The sequence below is a fragment of the Phyllostomus discolor genome, chromosome 1 (assembly GCF_004126475.2).
Source record: "Phyllostomus discolor isolate MPI-MPIP mPhyDis1 chromosome 1, mPhyDis1.pri.v3, whole genome shotgun sequence".
Taxonomy (NCBI): domain Eukaryota; kingdom Metazoa; phylum Chordata; class Mammalia; order Chiroptera; family Phyllostomidae; genus Phyllostomus; species Phyllostomus discolor.
The window spans coordinates 217,051,913-217,071,577 of record NC_040903.2 but is presented as its reverse complement, the minus strand read 5'-3'; the positions used below and the strand labels follow the sequence as shown (position 1 = coordinate 217,071,577).

Below are 19,665 nucleotides of genomic sequence, written 5' to 3'. Positions count from 1 at the left end.
CGGCCCTTCCTCGCGTGGCCTCGAAGGGCCCGTTGGTGGTTCTGCAGCCCAGAGACCCCTCTAGGTGTGGCCAGCTTGGGCGCAGGCCAAAGGGATACCCGTGAGCACCGCCGCTCAGGCCGGGCTGAAACGGCGCACCGTGCAGACCGCGCTGCCCGTGCAGAGTGCCGGGGCGCAGGCCCTTGCCCTGCTGCTGCCTGCACCGTGCGCCAGGTCTGACGTCCCCCACTGGAGTGAGTCCAGTCCTGCAGGTGGCAGAGCACTCGCCTCCGTGAGCCGGTGTCTTGTGTCGAAGTTTCTCGCCAAGTTATCGGTTGGAATCAGGCTTTAAACTTGTTTTTGTGTTTTGTTTCGTTTTGTTTTTTTACTAACCAGCCATTGCAGTCAAGGCCTGAGGCGTGTTTCTCAGTCTTTACCTTGTGATGAAGTGCGGGAAGGCGTGGGGAGCGAGAGACTTCCCAGGGTTCTGCTCGCTCGCTTGGCGTTCTTGGGGGCGGGGGGATGTGGGGTCGTGGGCGCCCCTGAGCCGCGCCCCTGAGTTGCGTGGTGCCCTGTGTTGCAGCTGGAGGCACAGCTGGAGGACGCCAGCGGCCGAGGCCTCCAAGGAGCGCAAGCTCCGTGAGCACAGCGAGAACTTCTCCCGGCAGGTGGAGAGTGAGCTTGAGGCCCTCAAGGTACAGCCGGCGGGCCCTGACTCCTCCCGAGACCACGGGCTGTCCCTCCTCTGATGCCCCCCTGTGGTGCGCCCGTCCCCAGTGCGGGGCGTCACCGGGCATCTCCGGGTGCTCCGGGGACGGAGGGGGCGTGGGACAAGGGGGGGGGGGGAGGCCTGAACCCGCAGGAGCCAGGCGCTCCCTCCTCTCCCGGGCCCCAGCTGGGGGCTGCCTGCAGCACGCCCTCGTGAGCCCACCTCGCACCTTCTCTGACCCCGTGCCGCTCCAGTCACGGGCCCTCTGCCTCAGAGCCCCCATCTGGCCACTCGAGTGGAGGAGACAAGCTGGGTGTCTGTGGCCAGAGGCAGGGTCGGGGGGCGGTGGCTGGCTGTGGCCAGAGGGCGCTGTGAGCCGGGCCCCCAGTGAGCCTCCGGGCCCCGGGTCCTGCCCCGCTGAGCCTGGTCCTTGCGTCTGAGCAGCGAGGACGGGACTGCCCGCTACCTCCCGCCCCCAGGCCCCGGGCGACTCTTCTCCGCCGGCCTTGCTGCCGCCCGGCCCGGCCAAGCACGTCTCGCCGCGCCCTCTTCTGTGTCACGGCCCCTTGCATCGTCTTCACGTCTGTCTCCTGGCCTGGCGGTCTTTCCCCCACTGCCCCGTCCCCCAGGGGGCCTGGCGCCGAGTCAGCCCGCAGGAGGACACCGTGTGGGAGCGAGCGAGCGGGCAGAGGGAGGGGCCCGGCAGGCCGTTCTTGTCACAGTGTGGCTCCGCCCCTCGGGTCCCTGACGGGCCAGGCGTGTGCCTCCCGAGGGGCAGACACCTCTGTCACCCCGGAGTGTGCCCTGCGGGTGTGAGAGGGGCCGGGTCCGCCGTCGGGAGGGCACAGGAAGCAGTGCTCCGGTGCCCCCCACACGGGAGGGCTGACCGGCAGGCGTGACCGACTTTGACCTTCGCCCTCAGACGAAGCAGGGAGGCCGCGGACCGGCCACCTCCTTGGAGCAGCAGCAGGAGATCTCCAAGATCAAGTCGGAGCTGGAGAAGAAGGTGCTGTTCTACGAGGAGGAGCTGGTGCGGCGGGAGGCCTCGCACGTGCTGGAGGTGAAGACGGTGAAGAAGGAGGTGCACGACTCGGAGAGCCACCAGCTGGCCCTGCAGAAGGAGGTGCTGGTGCTGAAGGACAAGCTGGAGAAGTCCAGGCGGGAGCGGTAGGTTCCCCGGGCGGGTGGGCCGGGCACGGCGGGGCGGGGCCGGGGCGGCGGGGCTGAGCGTGTCCTCCCGCCCGCCCCCGCAGGCGCAGCGAGGTGGAGGAGGCCGTGGGCGCCGTCCGGGACAAGTGCGAGCGCGAGAGGGCCGCGCTGTGCGAGGAGAACCGGAAGCTGGCCGCGGAGAAGGACAGGGTAAGGCGGACGTCGGGGCTCCGGGGGAGCTGGGATGTGTGCTCTCGTGTGCTGGGCGCCCGGGGTCTTGCGTGTTCTCCTTTTCAAGTGAAGTAGCGGGGCCCTGGCCGGTAGCTCGGCCGGCTGGGGTGTCGTCCCGACACGCCAGGGTGGAGAGCTCGAGGTCCGATCGGGGTGCACACGGGAACCAGCCCGTGAACGAATGAGTGGACAGCACGTCGCGTCCCCTCCTCCTCAGAGTTAATTTTTAAAGGAGACTTAAGTGAAGTGGTAACATGTCCAATCTTTCAAATGGGACGTTCACATTCGGTTAAAAGCTGCTTGTTACCTGAAATCGCTGGCTCTTTTTGAAGTTCAGATCATCCTTGAAACGTGACTTGAGTTAAATACTGTCGGAAGTCCAGGTCCTGAACTAGGTTAGAGGAAACTTTGGAAGTCTCAGAAGTACTTGCAGCTCTAGCGGTGGCCGGCCTCTGCACGGGGCGCACGTGACACGCCGTGGGGCGTGGCTGTGTCATTTCAGCTCTGCTCCTTCGTGGACAAGCTCACAGCCCAGAACAGGCAGCTGGAGGACGAGCTGCAGGACCTGGCGGCCAAGAAGGAGTCGGTGGCCCACTGGGAGGCCCAGATCTCGGAGATCATCCAGTGGTGTGTGCGGCCGGGCCCCGGGGGGGGGAATGGGGGGGGCAGGCCTGCACTCTCCCTGGCTCCCTCCTCCTCCTCCTCCTCCTCCTCCTCCTCCTCCTCCTCCTCCTCCTCGAGCCCGTCCCCTGCTCCTCGTGCTGCTCCTCGGAGGTCGCTGGAGCTGGGGGCTGGCTGCGCAGGGGTGCACGCTGTGAGTGAGGCAGGGGCACAGCTTCTACAGAACCCTGCGCGAGGACGGGAGACCGCGGGAGAGGGTGCTCGAGTGGGTGGCTGCTCTCTGGGGACGGGCCACTGAGACCACGCCCCCTCCCGCAGGGTCAGCGACGAGAAAGACGCGAGAGGCTACCTTCAGGCTCTCGCTTCGAAGATGACGGAGGAGCTGGAGGCCTTGAGGAGCTCCAGCCTGGGCTCCCGGACGCTGGTGGGTCTTGTCCTGCAGCTGCGTTCTTGTCACCGGGGCCTCCGCGGTGGCTCCAGCTGTTGTGTGCCGCGCTGGCCCCTCCGGTGGGAAAGGCCGGTCTGTGGAGCCCCCGCGTCGCTCCCGGGAGAGCGGCCTTCCTGCGGCGGCTCCCTCGTCTTGCCACCGTCTCGCCGAGCCCTGGCCCCACAGCGGGTGCTAGCGAGCCACACAGGGTCTGCCCTCGTGGAGGCGAGGCTCACCTGAGCCGCCGGCCGGGGGCCTGCGTTTGAGCACCCAGGGGTGTGGCGAGCCTGGGGCTGCAGGGGGACCCCATCTCAGCCCAGTGCCCTCCTGTCTCCATTTCCCTGGGTCTTAAAAACACGCTTTGGCCCCCTGATGGGAAACGGTGTTGATTTTAGACTTGAGGTTTGTGAACACCCGTTAGAACCATCAGTGAACTTCAGCTGTTTTCTCCTGGTCCCGTTTACGTGCACGGGGCCCTTGGGGGCTGCAGCGCGTGGAGTGTGTGCACGAGCCCTGGAGAGGAGGGCGCTGGGGCCGCCGCAGGGCCTGTTAGTGATGCGGCGCATCTGAGGTTCCCCTTGCAGAGCCCTGGGCGAACGGTCCCTTTCGGAGGGCGGACTGGACGGGGCCGTGGTTCCCCCTCACCCCAGCGGCGTGCTGCGCGCTCCCTGACCCTTGAGCGCGGCCGCCCAGGGCGTGGTCCTCAGCAGGCCCCTGAGGCTTCTCCCCCTCTGTCGCGGTCACGGTGTCTCCGGAGCCGCCCTCTGTCCTGCGCCCCCTTCTGACCGACAGCGGGGGCGCGTGCCCGTCAGCTTCCTTCTCCACGCCACAGTGAGGGGGTGGGAATGCCCAGCTGTGCTCGGGGATGACCCTAGAAGCGGGGCCTCCGCACGCCTCTGCTCCCCTCGGGAGTTGGGGGGCCGTGTGGGCCTCCCCAGTCAGTGCGGGGCGGGGGGGGGCTGTGCTCCGGCGGGTGCCCACGCGGTGGTGGCAGCCTCCGTGCCCGCACTCCACCCTGCCTCCATCTTCCGTGTCCCGGTCTTTCCTCTGAGCGAGAGTAGCCAGCAAAGAGCTACGGGACTCTGGGGTGAAGAAGTAGCAAGTGTTCCAGGACGAGGGAAATGAGACCGAGAGGGCCCTGTAACGGGGCTGAGGTTTGTGAGTCTGGGGGACCGTGTGGAAGCCACCCTGCAGGGCCCGTCTTGTTCTTCTAGAACTGTGAGGGGCGAGTTCTTTAGGGACCCCCGAGGGAGACGAAAGGCCGTAAAGAGAACGAGACACGATGGAGTCTGTTAGTGTTGGAGCGGCAGTGTCTGAAGGTGGTGAAGAGAGGGGAGAGGCAGGGAAAGGCCAGCCGTGGCGTCCGTGGCTCACCACGTGCTCTCGCCGACCACCTGCACCCCGTTGCAGGACCCGCTCTGGAAGGTGCGCCGCAGCCAGAAGCTGGACATGTCCGCGCGGCTGGAGCTGCAGTCTGCGCTCGAGGCCGAGATCCGGGCCAAGCAGCTGGTGCAGGAGGAGCTGCGGAAGGTCAAGGACGCGAACCTCTCCTTTGAAAGGTGCTCGTCCTGCCGCCCAGTTCTGTGCAGGGGCCTGGCGCCGCGTGACCTCCGGCGCCCGAGCTGCCCTGTGCCTGGCGGAGGTGCAGGCCGGTGCGACCCCCCTCACTGGGTGCAGGGCCAGGACGTGACTGCAGATCCCCTCGCCGCTGGGCTGGCCCGCTGCTCGCGTCCTGGCAGACGGTGGCCTCAGCAGCCTGGCTTTGTCCCCTCCACGTCAAGGCTGATGGTAGCACTTGGCCCGTGTCAGTCCGCCACCTTGCCCGCCATGGGAGGGATCCCTCGGGCCCGATGGCTGAGTCACCTGGGCCGTGTGTCCTCAGAGGACAGAGGGCTCGTCCCCAGAGCGATCAGGACTGCCCAGAACTCCATCAGGACTCCCTGAGACACGCCTTCCACCCCGTGACCTTTAAAGTCCTTGTCAGTTGGCAGTGGTGGTGTGTCCTGTGCACTGTGTGCCGAGTGGACAGGCCGCCCCGGGTGGGGTGGCCCGCGGGTCTGTCTGTCCAGCGGTATTGGTGGGGGCCGGCCATGTTCCAGCGCTCTCCCCGGAGACCCGCCCCCGCCCCCACCACCCGCACTCGGGACCCGTGCGTGGACCACCTGCTCTCTGTGCTCCTAAGACCCCCGTTTTCTCGTTTCAGTAAACTGAAGGATTCGGAAGCCAAAAACAGAGAACTGTTAGAGGAAATGGAAGTTTTGAAGAAGAAGATGGAAGAAAAGTTTAGAGCAGATACTGGTAAGTTCAAGTTGCAAGTTCAAGTTTTTGCATTTTTTAAGTATGAACCTGTTTTAATGACATGGTTTTGTTTTGCATTTAATTTCTTCTACGTTTAATAGTTTCTAGTTACGTAAAGAAAGCACTGAGTCATTCCAGAGCCGAAATTCTGCACGACCCTCTCCCCAAAGTTACCCCCAGTTCTTGGTCAATCCTTCCCTTCCTTTGTCCTTGTCCTGAGAGCACAGCAAATGCTCGGGAGTGTAGTGAGATGTCACGGCCCCCAGCGCACTGGGTGCCAGCCCTGGGGGCTGGGAGTCGGCAGCCGCTCTGCCCCTTTCACTGTCCCAGAGCTCGCCCTGCGCGGCCTCTCCCGTTTCCCTCTGGGTTTCGGGGACAGACGCCCAGGCGTGGACTGCCCGTCCAAGGGTCAGCCTGCATCTAGGTGTTGCTGGCCTCTGCTGCGATGCCGGCACGTCTGTGTCCCTGCCACAGCGAGGGGGTCCTGCCCGCAGCCCCGCCCACCTGCCGGGCGTGGCCAGACACCCGGGTGGCGAGGCACTGCACCAGTAGAGCTGGTTTGCATGTTCGTGTCCCGGGCGAGATGGAGCCTCTGTCCACTCGTGGGGGAGCCGTTTGTGGTCCTTGGCCTGCGGCTGACGTGCGTGTGAATTCTGCCCATTTAAAAAACTGAGTCGTTGTGTCCTTTCCCTAATTCTCAGACGCTTTATGGAGGGTCACAGCCTCGTGTTTGTGACAGAAGTTGCAGGATGCTCTTCCCAGTTGTCTTGAATGGCTTTGGACAGGAGTGCATAAGGGTTTTCAAAAAATTTTGTGTGTGAGATTTTCCCCCTTTTTGAGCCACGGGGAAATTCTCCCGCATCCCCAGTTGTTCAGACAACTCACCTGTGTCTTTTGTGGCACACGTGTGGTTCGGTTTTTAAGTGCAGCTCACCGCTCCGCAGTGCTGACGTGCAGTCTGGGGGTGGGTCCTGCGGCGAGTTCGTGGGCCAGTGCCAGCTGTTAAAGAGCTCCCGTCCCTGCCGACTCCCGGCCTCCTGGCACGCCTCCCACACACGAGGCGGCTGCGGCCCGGGTCTGAGCCTGGGTCGTCCCCCCCCCCCCCTGTCCTTCCGTCGCTGTTCATGGGTCCGCATCGCGGCCCGGCAGAGCGCCTCCCACCACCCCGCCTCCTCGAGGATTTCCAAGAGGGTCCCCCTCGTCTGCTCCCCGCAGCACGCCGCCCCTCGCTTGTCTGGCACCGGGCTGCCTCATGGGCCCGCAGGGACGGAGAGCCCCCCCCACCTCCCGGAGCGCGGGGACAGCCCCCGGCGTTCTCGCCCCGACATGAAGCCTCTCCCCGCAGGACTCAAACTGCCTGACCTCCAGGACTCCGTGTTCGAGTACTTCAACGCCGCACCCCTGGCCCACGACCTGGCCTTCCGCGTGAGTGACCGTTCTCGCAGGGAGTGGGGGGGATGCGGGAGACAGCGCGGTGTCGTCCAGGCTGCCCGGGCCACAGACTCGGCAGTGAGCGAGCGTCGGGCTGTCGGCCTCGGCCACGCCGACCGGTGGTCGACCCCGCTGCTCGGCCGGCGCCAGGCGTGTGGGTCATAGACTCCCGGGGCCCGGGGGTTCGTGCGGGGAGGCTCCCGTGAGCCGCTGGGGGTCGGTTCAGCGAGTGCGGGGCGTCTTCAGGGACGAGGTCCGCACGGCCCTGCCGGTGCGGTGAGCGTTCGGGCGGCGGCGCTGGACGTGCAGGTCCTCCCTGCGGCAGCAGAGGCGGCTCAGCAGGAGCCGGAGGAAGGTGGCTCGTGAGCCCGAGGCACGCTGTTGGGCAGAGCGGCACCCCCGCTCGGGGCGGCCGTGCGGTGGGTGCGCTCTGTCCTGGGGCAGCTGCTGCGAAGGAAGGGCTGGCCGCGGGGGCGGGGTGGGGGGGCAGTCTTCCCTCTTGTTCCAGAACAGCACAGTTCGGGAGGGGGGGGTCCCTCGCTGGCAGCCCCGCAAAGTGGGACAGAAGGTTAAAGTCTCGGGAGCAGAGCTTGTTCCTGGGGCCTCTGGGGACCCTTTGTTTTCATGGGTTTCCCCACTTTTTACTCAGAAAACCTGGAACTCACGGCAAAGTTGAAGGATCAGCACAGAGCACAGGGCGCACCGGCCTCCCGTCCGGCTCCGTGCCGCGTGTGCATCCCCGCGGTCCCTGCTCACACAGACCTTCCCGGGACTGGCGGGCATTGAGCGGCGGCCCCGAGATGCAGGCTGCTTGGGAGTGTGTGTCCTGAGGTCCCAGCCACCCCTGCTGGACCACGGTGTCCTTGTCATGTGTGCAGGTGGCACTGACCAGCCTTGGGCCCAGCCAGAGCTCAGGGCTGCACCAGCTTGTCCCGTCTCTGTGTCCTGCTTTACTCCGGAACGGGTGCCCCTGCCCCCCTACCCCCCCTCACCCCGGGACACAGGTGTTTTCATTGTGTCCAGACCAGCTGTCCTGTGCAGGTCCGGCACTTGGGGTCTGTCTGGCGTTCCCTGGGTCAGGTGTGGGCTAGGACGTCTGGTGGGAGCCCTGCCAGGAGAGGGTGCGGACCCCACGCCCTGTGGCTAGCCACCTGCCATGGGGACAGCTGTGCTGACTCTGCCCGTCAGGTTGCGGGGAGGGGGTGCAGGCCTCGCCCCAGGACAGGCCCCCGGGAGCGGTCAGCAGAAGCCCGGTGGCTGTCGCCAGCGGCCCTCGCCAGTGGGCTGGTGACTCTTGCCCGGATCGGTTTTCACAAAACCCATGCGGGCTTGCGCCCGTCCCTCTGGGCGCACACCTGTCCTGCTCACCTGCCGGAACAGACGGTTTTGGTGAGACTGGCCGCGTCCGTCTGCCCCTGGGCCCGCCGTTTGTAAGAGCAGATGCGTGGGGGCCGCCAGTGGCATGTCGGGAGCCCCCTGACCTCGAGTCCTGCCACAGCTTGTTGCTGCCCTTGCCTGCCACCCTGCCCCCGCAGGCCAGGCCCCTCTGCAACGTCAGGGGACAGAGCGGCCGTCCCTCTGTGGGTGGCTTCTGGCCGGGACCCTCCATCACCGGACGGCACTGCAGCCTGCAGGTGGGGGCCGCAGCCTGTCCCTCCCCCTCTGCAGCCGGCACACCTGCCTTCCTGGGGCCGCATCCAGTCGTCCCTGGACTCCCCTGACCTGGGGAGCAAGGCCGGGCACCGGTGGAAGGCGTGCCCTTGGTCCGAGTGGGGCCGGTGAGGGGTGAGCGGACGGAGGGCCGGCCTCAGCAGCTCGGCCCCCGCCCTCATTAGTCACCTTCAGCACTGGACGCCGTCCGCCGAGTGACCAGCACAGGCTCTCACGCGGCTGTGACTGGGGGAGGGGTTGCTGTGTCTCCCCACCCTGACCGCCGGCCGCTGGTTGGGGACGTCGGCCCCTGCCCGCTCGGCCCTGCCCTGAGAGTCCCCTGCCGCTCCTGGGGCCCGCGTGGCCGTGCTCCGTGGCTCGGTGAGGGGGCCGCCCCCCTCGGTCTGCAACCTTCTGGTCAGCTGGCAGCTAGATGGACCCAGTGGGGCCATTACGTGGTGAAAATTAAATTAATTGCAACTTTTTCTAAAAATAGAGCTCTAACGTATTTACATATCTGCGTACGGGAGGAATGTGCTTCCTTTGGCAGCTCTGGCAGGCAGCCGACTGGAGCCAGCCTCTCCCTGGTGGCGTGGGTTGCCGATCCGCCCGCAGCCGGCAGCGCAGGTTGTGTGCGGGCTCACGTGAGCCACCTGATCAACTGCACCTGTTGCCAGGTGTTTCCCTGACCGCGCCTGGGTGGGCTGTCCGGGGGGGCGCCAGACACAGCTGAGAACGGGTGCCTCCCGCTCGCTGGTCTGCGTCCCCTGCTGACGACACCCCCACCCGCGGAGCGGGGCGTGAGCGTCGGTGGACACAGGAGGAGCCTGTGATGGGGAAACGTTAGTTCCGGGAGCCCTCGTTGAAGTGCGGTCATCTTGGGGGGTTCAGAGCGCAGCTCAGCTTTGAGTTGGCCTCCAAGCGTCAGCTTCGGTTTCAGGGTGGACCGTTCACTCTCGTCGTTAGGACAGGGCGTCCCCTCCACGTCCTGAAACGTCCTGGGGAGCTCCTCCGGCTGGGGGCCCTCAGACCCCTGCGGACGTGGGGTTTCCTCTAGGTCCCCGAAACGGGGCCAGGAAGCTCTGGCTGCTGTCTTAAGGCCACGAGGTGTAAGACGGAGGCACCTGCGAATGGCCTCACAGGGCTGGCCTTTTCCCCTTCCTGCCCTTTGAATGGGGAGGGGGCACGGGCTCCCCTGCAGGTGAGGCCAGGCCGGGTGACCTCCGCCTTCGCCGCTGCCCGGCTGTGCCTCCCCGGAGTCCGCCTGGCCGGCGGTCTCACGCCCACCGCAGAACGCCGAGGGCCGCGGCACACCGCGGGTGGGGGTGGGCCAACCTGCTGGTGCCGCGGGGCCTCGAGGGGGTGCACTTTCTGTGTCTACATTTTAATTTTCCTTTATTCACCTTTTAGAGCAAGGAGGAGGAGGGAGGGGGAGAGAGGGGGAGGAACGTCGGTGTGGGGGGTGCTTCATCGACTGCTCTCACGTGACCCTGATTGGGGACCTGGCCCGCCACCCAGCCACGTGCCCTGACTGGGGGTCGAACCGGCGACCCTTTGGTTCGCAGGCTGGTGCTCAGTCCACGGAGCCCCACCAGCCAGGGCTGGGGATGCACTTCCTCAAAAAAGAACACGTCATTGGAGCCTGAATTCTGCAGAATAAACTGTTTCACTCCCCCCCTTCCTTTGCCTTTTCCCCACAGACCGGCTCCGCGAGTGAGCAAGAGACACAGGCTCCAAAGCCGGAGGTGTCCCAGGCGACGCCCGTGGCCGCAGGCGCCGAGCAGCCCGAGGTAGGCCTGCTGCCCGGGGACGCGCCGCCAGCCCCCGGGTCTGCGCCCCACGGGCCCCTCCAGCAGCGGTGCCGGCGAGAGGCGCAGGGTGGGGGTGGGGCGGTGTTCTCCTCCCCCCCCCCCCCCCCCCCGCGGGCGTTAACAGTGCGGAGCGGCTCCTTGTGGGCCCCCCGAGAGAGGAGCCGGGGTCCCGGCAGCTCTGCCATGGGGGGCGGCCCAGAGCCGGCGGCGCTCACCGCTGCCCCCTGCTTGTCTCCCAGGACACGGCCCGGGCTTCACAGAGGCCGCCTGCTCCTCAGGCCCTCGCTCTGGCTGGACCCAAGGTAGGCCCCCTCCCGCCCGCGGCCCCTCCTGGGCTTGGGAAGGGCTCCGCAGGGTGGGGGGCGGGGCCGGCGTCCTCCCCGTAGACGCAGCAGCTCAGCCCTCCCACTCGGGCGCAGTCGGGGGGTGTCGGGGCCGCGCTCCGTGCCCTCACACCGGGGCTGCGGGACGGCTCCCCCAAGAAGTGTCCACATCCGACCCCCGGGCCCCTGTCTTCACCCCCAGACCCTCCTCCCCTCGCAGGGTCTGCGCTCTGCCCCGTGCCCAGCGGGTCTCGTCTCCCGGTCTGTTGCCCTTTGCCCTCAGCTCCTAGAGCCTGCTGGTTTCCTGTGGGCCTGTTGGTCTCGAGTGGGAGGGCTGCCCTGAGGGGGGCGCAGCCCCAGACGTGGCCCTCGGGGGCAAGGGGCGTGCTCCGGAGCACTGTGGCAGCCCCGCGCTCGCCCGCCGACCCACCCGCCGACCCCATTCACGTTCGTGCCAGACCCCTCTCTGGAGCAGGCGCGTGGTGACATGGTTTCAGCTCCGGCTCCTCGGGTGGGTGGTGAGCACGTAGGCTGGTCCACACGGCCTGGGACCACGCGCACCTCAGGGTGAAACTGCACGTCCCCCCGCCTGGCTCGGTGGTGCCCGAGGTGCTTGTGAACAGGCCTCCCTTCGCCGAAGGCGCGCTCACCGTCCGGTGTCCCCCCCCCCCCCCGCAGCCCAAAGCGCACCAGTTCAGCATCAGGTCCTTCTCCAGCCCCACGCAGTGCAGCCACTGCACGTCGCTGATGGTGGGCCTCGTGCGCCAGGGATATGCCTGCGAGGGTGAGTGTCCGCGGGCGGTGCCGGGCGCCTGCTGGGGGGGGGGGGCGGCCCTGAGGCAGGCAGACAGGCTGCAGTGAGGCCCGGTGGTGAGCTGGTGCAGGGCGGCACCTCCTCCGTCAGCCCCGACGGTGCTCGGGGCGGGGGGGGGGGGGGGGGCTGGGAGCCGAGCGCCCGAGCCGTGCGGGAAGACGCTCTGGTCCTGGGCGACGGTGGGTCACGGCGTGCTCTGTGCCGGGGTGTCCAACCTCCTGGCGTCTCCGGGCTGCACGTTAAATACACAAACACTAGCAGAAACTGATGAGCACAGAAAAGGTTTTAAGTAAATTCACGGTTTCATGTTGGGCCACATTCATAGCCATCCTGGGCCCACGGGTGGCCCGCGGGCTGGACGCCACGGTGCAGCCGCCCTAGGAGATCAGCCTGAGCAGAGAACCAAATGCCACTGCTCCCCCCTCCGGGGGAGCGCACCCCGTGCGGTGGCACCACTGCAGCCACCGTCCGCCTACACACCCACACGGTGCCCTTGCCCCAGCCCCCGTGGCCGCCCTCACGAGTGGTGGCGTGGCCCGTGCAGTGCAGGCAGCCAGGCCACGGTGCCCAGGACCACGGGGCCAGAGCCAACCCTCAGCCCCCTCAGCCGGTCGGTGGGTGGGGCTTCTCCATCACTCAGTCGAACTCAGCCAGCCTGTTGGTTGGTGCTGAAGGCGACCCCCCCACTCCCACCCCGCCCCGGATCACGGAAACCATCGCCCTGTCAGACGGGTTGGAAAGTTCACGCTGGGAGGGAAGGGGAGACCAGCTGTGTGACAGTCCTCCCCAGCGCGTCCCCCCGCGGCTGTGCCGCGCCCTGTGGGCACGCTGAGAGGCCGCCCGCACAGGCCCCGAACTGTGGGGGGGTGTCTCGGAGCTGCGGCGTGGGGCCTGGGGCTGCCCCGGGCACAGGGGCTGACTGCAGCGTGCGTTGCAGTGTGCTCGTTCGCCTGCCACGTGTCCTGCCGGGACGGCGCCCCCCAGGTGTGCCCCGTCCCTCCGGAGCAGTCCAAGCGGCCCCTCGGCTGTGGACGTGCAGCGCGGCATCGGGACCGCCTACAAGGGCTACGTGAAGGTAGGGCCCCGCCCGCCCCGAGGCCCCGGCTCCCACCGGCTGCAGCGCGCCCAGGCCGCCTGTCTGCCGAGGGGCCCGCCTTGTCCCCGCGCCCCCTGCCGGGCCTGGAGTGTCCTCCCCAGCGGTGCCCGGCCTTCCCGGCCTAGACTGGGCTCTGGCGGCCAGCGGGGGCCAGGCGCGGGGCTGGTCAGTGGGGAGGCCCCGCTGTGTGGCGGCGGTGGGCTGCCCTCGCCGGCCCGGTGACGCGGCCCCTCGCTGACCGCAGGTCCCGAAGCCCACCGGGGTGAAGAAGGGCTGGCAGCGGGCGTACGCCGTGGTCTGCGACTGCAAGCTCTTCCTGTACGACCTGCCCGAGGGCAAGTCCACCCAGCCGGGCGTGGTCGCCAGCCAGGTCCTGGACCTCAGGTGCGTGCCTGTCTCTGAGCGCCCGCTCGCCGGCATCGCAGTGAGAGGAGAGTCTGGCTTGGCGACCTTCAACCTCAGTCCCACCCCACACCCCGTCTGTCCCCGCGCTGGCCCACGGTGGGGACTTGGGTGCGGGCCAGAAACCTCCTGCTCTCGAGGGTTTGCACTGCACAGTCGGCCAGACGGGCGGGTGAGACGAGGAACCACGTGCCCCGGGAACAAGTGGAAGCACCCGGAGACGTGTTGCGTGTTCCGGTGCCTGACAGGCGCCCCGGGCTGTGTCCACGGCCTCGGGCCCTGGGCTACGGGACAGCACCTCTGGCCTGTCATGACCCCCGGCCGCGCACACTGGCAGGCGGCCCCGGGCACCCCCGTCCTGCGCGGCTCTGGCCTCGGCTCCCCGTCTGTGAGACAGACGTGACGCGGGCGGGGGGCGGTGGTGAAGCCGGCGCATGTTAGCAGACGGTGTGCCGGGCTCGGGCCTGGTGGACAGAGACGCTGCCGGGTCGGCGCCCTCCCCGGCCCCCGGCCCCCGGCCCCCGGCCCCGGTGCCACACAGGAGGGCACGTGCGGACGTCGTGGACATGCTGGTGCCTGCCCGGGGCAGGGCCCGGCCGTGACCTTCCGCCCCCAGCTCTGCTCTGGGGAACGCGGGCCCCGTGGCTGGCCCTGGCAGGACGGCCACGTGTCCGAGTCCCTGCGCAGCGGCCCCTCCTGCTCCGTGTCCCCAGTGCACGGGGCGGGCAGACGGCGGGGCCTGTGTTCTCACTGAGCCCTCGGGGGGTCCTGCTTGCCCTCGCGGTGTGTCGGGGTGCCCTGGCCTGGCCGAGCCGAGGCCACTGCAGACTCGGGGGCAGTTGGCTGGGCTCAAGCCCCAGGCTCGCAGCGGGGGGGACATGGGGCTCCCATGGGTGTCAGCGGGTGTGGGCCCTTCAGTCACAGGGACAGCCTGGGCGCAGCCACGGGGGGTGACTGCAGGGGTGGGGGCTGTGTGACTCTGACCCGGGGGGGCCCCAGCGTCCCCGGGCCCCGACGTGCCCAGGGGGCTGCGAGCGGTCGCTGGGCTCTGCCCGTGGCGGCAGGTCTGGCCCCGGGCAGAGTTGTGGGGACAGGGACACGGCCATGAACGCACCCTTCCTGGGAGGGGGGGCGGGCCCGTGCGTGTCCCCAGCGTCCTGAGCGCCCGGTCTCTCCGCAGGGACGAGGCGCTCTCGGTGAGCTCGGTCCTGGCTTCTGACGTCATACACGCCTCGCGCCGAGACGTTCCGTGTATATTCAGGGTACGGTTCCTTCCTGCTCGTTGGGGACGCTCGTTGGCCATAAAAAACCGTGGCTGAGGTGCAGCAGTTCTCCCGAGGGTGCCGCGGTGCTACCACGAGAGAGCCCGGTGCACGGGGGCGACCACTCTACCCTGCATGCGGTGCTTCGCTTCCTGGGGCCCTGACCCCCCACCCCCCAGCCCCAGCCGTGCCTCCCGCTTTGCACCCCTGTCTCTCCAGCCACAGTGGGCCTGAGGCTGGCCCTCCGTGACCAGCTGGGCGGGGCCTGGAGCACAGCAGGGATGCCTAGCTGCTCCCCCCCCACACACACACACCCCCCCCGCAGGCCTGCCGGGCTGGCCGGGGCAGAGCAGCTCCCCACCCACAGTTGCCTTAGAGGTTGTGGTGCGAGGAGACTGCGTCAGGGCCCGTGCTGGGGGCGCTCCCGGGAGCGGGCCCCCGTCGGGGAGCCTCCCGAGTCTGGGCCGTGCTCTGCGACTCCCCGAGTCAAAGTGAGGTCCTTCGGGGCGGCAGCTGCGACACGGGTGCTGCCCACAGCGGGGGCGCGAGCGGAGGTGACCAAGACTCAGCCAGGGCTGCGGGAGTCCGGCCGGCCGTCTCACGGCTCCTCTCCCCATCTGGTTTCCACCATGAAGGTGACGGCCTCCCTCCTGGGAGCCCCTTCGAAGACCAGCTCGCTGCTCGTCCTGACGGAGAACGAGAACGAGAAGAGGAAGTGGGTGGGCATCCTGGAGGGCCTGCGGTCCATCCTGCACAAGAACCGCCTGCGGAACCAGGTGGTGCACGTGCCGCAGGAGGCCTACGACAGCTCGCTGCCCCTCATCAAGGCCGTGCTCACGGCCGCCATCCTGGGTACGTGTGTGCCGCGCCTCCGGGCTGCCCTGCGGAGGGCCGCGGGGGACCCAGAAGTGGGTGCGGGGGCCCTGCCACACCACTGCTGGAGCAGAGGGCCCTCCCGGGCTCCGCAGGGTGGACCGTCCGTGCAGACCACCTGACGGGCTGTGTGCTCCCCGCAGACAGTGACAGGATCGCGGTCGGCCTGGAGGAGGGGCTGTACGTCATCGAGGTGACCCGGGACTGGTGAGTGGGCCCCGCCACCGGGGAACTCGCCCGGGGGAGGGGGGATGACGACGTCACTGGCGGGGGGGCTGTCGCCCCACCAGAGCTTCACGGCAGTGGGGGAGGGGCCGCAGGCCAGGCCGGTGTTGGGCAACCGCAGTGTCCTTGGCCTGCCCCCGGGCACGGTGCCGGGTGGGCTGCCGTGTGGCCTCCACTCTCCTCAGAGAGGGCAGGAGCACCCACGTCTCCCCTGGGAGCCCCTGGGCCTGGGGACAGGAGGGGGTTGGGATTCTCGAAGGGCTAAGGGCCTCGGACGAGGACGGGGCCCTGCCCGGCTCTGCTCGGACAGGGCTGGCACCCCTTCCTGACCGCCCGCGTCCCTGCACTCGGCACACCAGTGGAAGAGGGTGCAGTGCCCAGTCCAGACCCCCACCCCAGTGCGGGTGCCGGGAGCACTGGGGGGCTGTGGGGGCCCAGGGCGGGGTGGGCGCTCTCCGAGTTTGTCTGGGGCCCCCGTGAGCTCGGAGAAAGGGCTCTGCTCCCCGGCCGCAGCGCAGGGGCTGCCGGCCTCAGGGACGAGCGGACAGGAGGTCTGTCCTGGGGGGCTGCGAGGTCCAGGGTGAGGTGGCAGGCCGGGCTGGCCACGCAGGGAAGGGGCGGGGTGGCCTCGTGAGCAGGCGTCCGAGCGCAGGGTGGGGGCGCTGTGGGGGCCCCCCCCGCCCCCGTGCTCAGCCTCACGCCCCCCCCCCGCCCCCCCGCAGTGATCGTCCGGGTGGCGGACTACAAGAAGGTGTACCAGATCGAGCTCGCCCCCAGGGAGAAAGTCGCCGTGCTGCTCTGCGGCCGGAACCACCACGTCCACCTCTGCCCGTGGGCGGCCTTCGACGGCGCCGACAGCAGCGTCGACGTCAAGCTCCCGGAAACCAAGGGCTGCCAGCTCGTGGTGACGGCCACGCTGAGGAAGGGCACCGCCACCTGCCTGTTCGCGGCGGTGAAGCGGCTGGTGCTGTGCTACGAGGTGCAGAGGACGAGGCCTTTCCACCGGAAGGTGGCGGAGCTCGTGGCCCCCGGCACCGTGCAGTGGATGGCCGCGCTCAAGGACAGGCTCTGTGTGGGCTACCCCTCGGGGTTCGCCCTGCTGAGCACCCAGGGAGATGGGCAGGCTCTGACCCTGGTAAATCCCAGCGACCCCTCGCTTGCGTTCCTCTCACAGCAGCCCTTTGACGCCCTTTGTGCTGTGGAGCTCACGAGCGAGGAGTTCCTGCTCTGCTTCAGCCACATGGGACTGTACGTGGACCCGCAAGGCCGGAGGTCGCGCGCGCAGGAGCTCATGTGGCCTGCGGTGCCCGTTGCCTGTAGTATGTATATGTTTTCTGTTGCCTCCCCCCGCCGCTGCGCTCCTCGCCCGTGGCCCGCGCCGGTCCTGCTCCCGCCGGCCTCCGCCCACCAAGCCGGGGGGCAGGGGAGGCGCCGGGAGGGTGGGCCCTGCGGCGCTGCCACGGGAAGTGGTCCTGACGCGGGTCTCCGGCCACCCTCTCCGCCCGCCCGCCTGCCTGCCACGGCCGTCTGCAAACACACGTGGTCACAACAAGCTGCAGGCGTGCAGGGGACAGCAGGGTGCACGCCCGTGTCTGGGCTGGCGTCCCCCCGGGGCAGATGCCGCCCTGAGGGGCAGGAGCCGTTCCGGGAAAGAGCGTGTCCGCCCGAGTAGTGCCAGTGGCTGCCTGTGTGTGTGGCGGTGCTGGCGGGAGTCCCGGAACCGGGCCCCCGCGGCCCCCCGCCTGCCTTCTGGCTTCTCCAGGACCCCGCACGGCAGCGCCCAGCGGCCAGGCAGAACCAGGGGCAGCAGCAGTGGGGTGGTGGGTGGGAGGTGGGGGTCCCGTCTTTCCTTGATCGCCTACAAGCACAGCCCTTTTGTTGCCTGCGTCGCTGTCTTTGCCAGGCTGGCCGAGACCCCGGGGTGCTGGGACCAGGAACCCAGGCTGGTGAGGTGCGTTGCCCACCGTTGGCTACTGGGGCTCAAGGGCAATCCGCCAGCCCGTGGCCGGGGCTTGGGCCGTGTGGGCAGCAGGCCAGTGACCGCTGCTGTGCCTTCTACTGCTTCCCTGCCGTCCCCACCGTCCCCGAGCACAGTGGTGCAGGAGCAGCCTCAGATCCCCTGGCCCCGCCCACGGGCCTGCCTCTGCTAGAGAGAGAGTGTGGCCGCCCGTGCCCCAGCCCGGCCTCCGCCTCGTGACCGACCTTACGTCCCCTCTGCGTGCACGAGGCCACGCTCCGTTGGTCTCAGGGCCAGTGCGCTGACCCTGCCGTCCCCGGCGTGAGCGGGGCGCCTGTGCGTGCTCGGCCTCCCCGTCACGACCCCGGAGGACACCGGGGCCCCAGAGGCGCGGGGACTGCGTGAGCACCCGGCAGTGAGGTGGACTGCAGGCCCCCCGACCCCCCGACCCCACGGCCCAGGCTCTCCCCACTGACGCCCGCCTCCCCGTCTGCGTCTGCCTGTGGCCTGCACGTCTCGGTCTAGCACTTCGCGGCCCAAAGGCGTCCTTGCGGCTCCTTGCACGCGGTGGGGGGCGGAGGCGGCGTGGCACTGCCTGGGAGCCCCCCCACCAGGAGGGCGTCTCCAGAGGACAGCCCCGTGTCCATCTGTGCTGCCCCCTCTGAGAGGCCGGGGGGCAGCTCAAGCGTCCTGCCTGCCTCCTGGTTCCCTGTCCTTCCCCCCACCCGAGAAGGGGCCGTCGCACCGGTCTGTGGAACGGAACAGCCCTGCGGGGGCTTTGTCTGCGGTCCGTAGCCTGGGGCCTGGGGAAGACCTCCTTGGGACCAGGGCGAGCGGAGGGGCAGGGGGGCGGGGGCTACACGGCTCTGCTCCTGCAGCGTGGAGCTGGGGGCGGCGGGCGAGGCTGAGTGTGACCACGGCCAGCGTGCCTCCCGCGTGAGGGGCACAGACCCCCCCCCCCCCACGCTGCTTCCTCTGCAGCCGTCTTGGCTGCTGTGTAAACCTGGGGGCGCCCCCTCGGGCTCCAAAGGCCAGATGGGCCCGCGGTCCTTGGGCTCCGTCGTTGGTGCGCTGGGCGGCTTTCCGGTCCCCGAGGACAGGCGCTGTCACTGAGAGTGAGCGGGGGGAGCTGCTCCAGGCCCAGTCCCGCCCGTCCCGAGTCAGAGCAGGTGATGTCCCGGCCGCCCTCCGTGGGTGGGCCAGCAGGGCTGCCGCCCGAGTGCTGAGCAGTGGTTTTTGTGTTTAAATACTCACCCAGCAGCCCGCCTTTCTGGCATCTCTCGCAGAAGGAATTCGCTCCACAAAACAGGACACCTAGCCCCGCCCTGGTCTCAGGCGTTGAGCCCGAGGCCCAAGGGCTGCAGCCGGGACGCAGCCGAGCGCGGAGGCCGAGAACCGCCGGCGTCCCCGCTGCGGTGTCTGCGGCGCCGCTCTCGGGCAGCGGCGGGAAGGCGCTAACGCTCGGCTGTGCTGGGCGTGGGCGTGGGCGTGGGCGTGCGTCTGCGGCGGCCCCACCTCCGCCCGCGCCCGGGCCGGTGCGGCTCCTGTGCCCTCGGGAGGCCCGGCCGTGCCGCCGCCTCACCCTGCTCTGCCCTGCCCGCGCCAGGTTGCAGCCCCTCGCACGTCACGGTGTACAGCGACTACGGGGTGGACGTCTTCGACGTGCACACCATGGAGTGGGTGCAGACCCTCGGCCTGCGCAGGGTGAGGCCCGGCCCGCGGGCGCCCCCTCCCGTGCCGCGTGCCGCGTGCGGGCCGCGCAGCGACCGCCCCTCTCTGGTCTCCACAGATCAGACCGCTGAACCTGGAGGGGACCCTCAACCTCCTGAGCTGCGAGCCCCCCCGCCTGATCTACTTCAAGAGCAAGTTCTCAGGGTGCGCCGTTCTCCGGAGGTGGCAGTGGGGGGGGGGGGGGGGAGGCCTCCCGGGGACCGCCCCCTGCCCCCACCCCCCCACAGCCCTCGAGGCCCCTGGGTGACCCCCACGTGACCCAGGGCCTCCTTGCTCGCTCCTCAGGCGCGGCGCTGACCGTGCCCGACACCTCCGACAACAGCAGGAAGCAGATGCTGCGCACCAGGAGCAAGAGGCGGTTCGTCTTCAAGGTGCCCGAGGAGGAGCGGCTGCAGCAGCGGCGGTAAGCGCCCGCGCCGCAGCCCTGCGGGGGGTGCTCCGTGTGGCTCCGTGCCCGTAGCCCCCACACGCCTTCTTTTCCCAGGGAGATGCTCAGGGACCCGGAACTGAGGTCCAGGATGATCTCCAACCCGACCAACTTCAACCACGTGGCCCACATGGGCCCGGGCGACGGCATGCAGGTGCTCATGGACCTGCCGCTGGTGAGCTCCTGGGGCGCCGCCCCGCCCCCTCACCCCCTCAGCAGGGCGGGGCTCTGTCTGGTGCATGCGGGGGC

General features: G+C 68.9%; 1 protein-coding gene across 1 annotated transcript in view; it reads left to right on the top strand.

Moving 5' to 3' along the window:
• CDC42BPB (CDC42 binding protein kinase beta) overlaps window positions 1-19,665 on the top strand; it is a 64,389-nt gene that overhangs the window by 42,061 nt on the left and 2,663 nt on the right. The window contains 23 exon segments of the mRNA XM_036014125.1: window positions 563-586; window positions 588-674; window positions 1,611-1,855; window positions 1,942-2,047; window positions 2,571-2,695; window positions 3,008-3,113; window positions 4,527-4,675; window positions 5,320-5,414; window positions 6,760-6,839; window positions 10,196-10,285; window positions 10,546-10,608; window positions 11,308-11,413; window positions 12,381-12,469; window positions 12,471-12,518; window positions 12,784-12,923; window positions 14,122-14,203; window positions 14,839-15,055; window positions 15,220-15,291; window positions 16,024-16,620; window positions 18,865-18,962; window positions 19,048-19,133; window positions 19,276-19,392; window positions 19,474-19,591. Of these exon segments, the coding sequence (XP_035870018.1) occupies window positions 563-586; window positions 588-674; window positions 1,611-1,855; window positions 1,942-2,047; window positions 2,571-2,695; window positions 3,008-3,113; window positions 4,527-4,675; window positions 5,320-5,414; window positions 6,760-6,839; window positions 10,196-10,285; window positions 10,546-10,608; window positions 11,308-11,413; window positions 12,381-12,469; window positions 12,471-12,518; window positions 12,784-12,923; window positions 14,122-14,203; window positions 14,839-15,055; window positions 15,220-15,291; window positions 16,024-16,620; window positions 18,865-18,962; window positions 19,048-19,133; window positions 19,276-19,392; window positions 19,474-19,591 (2,940 nt within the window).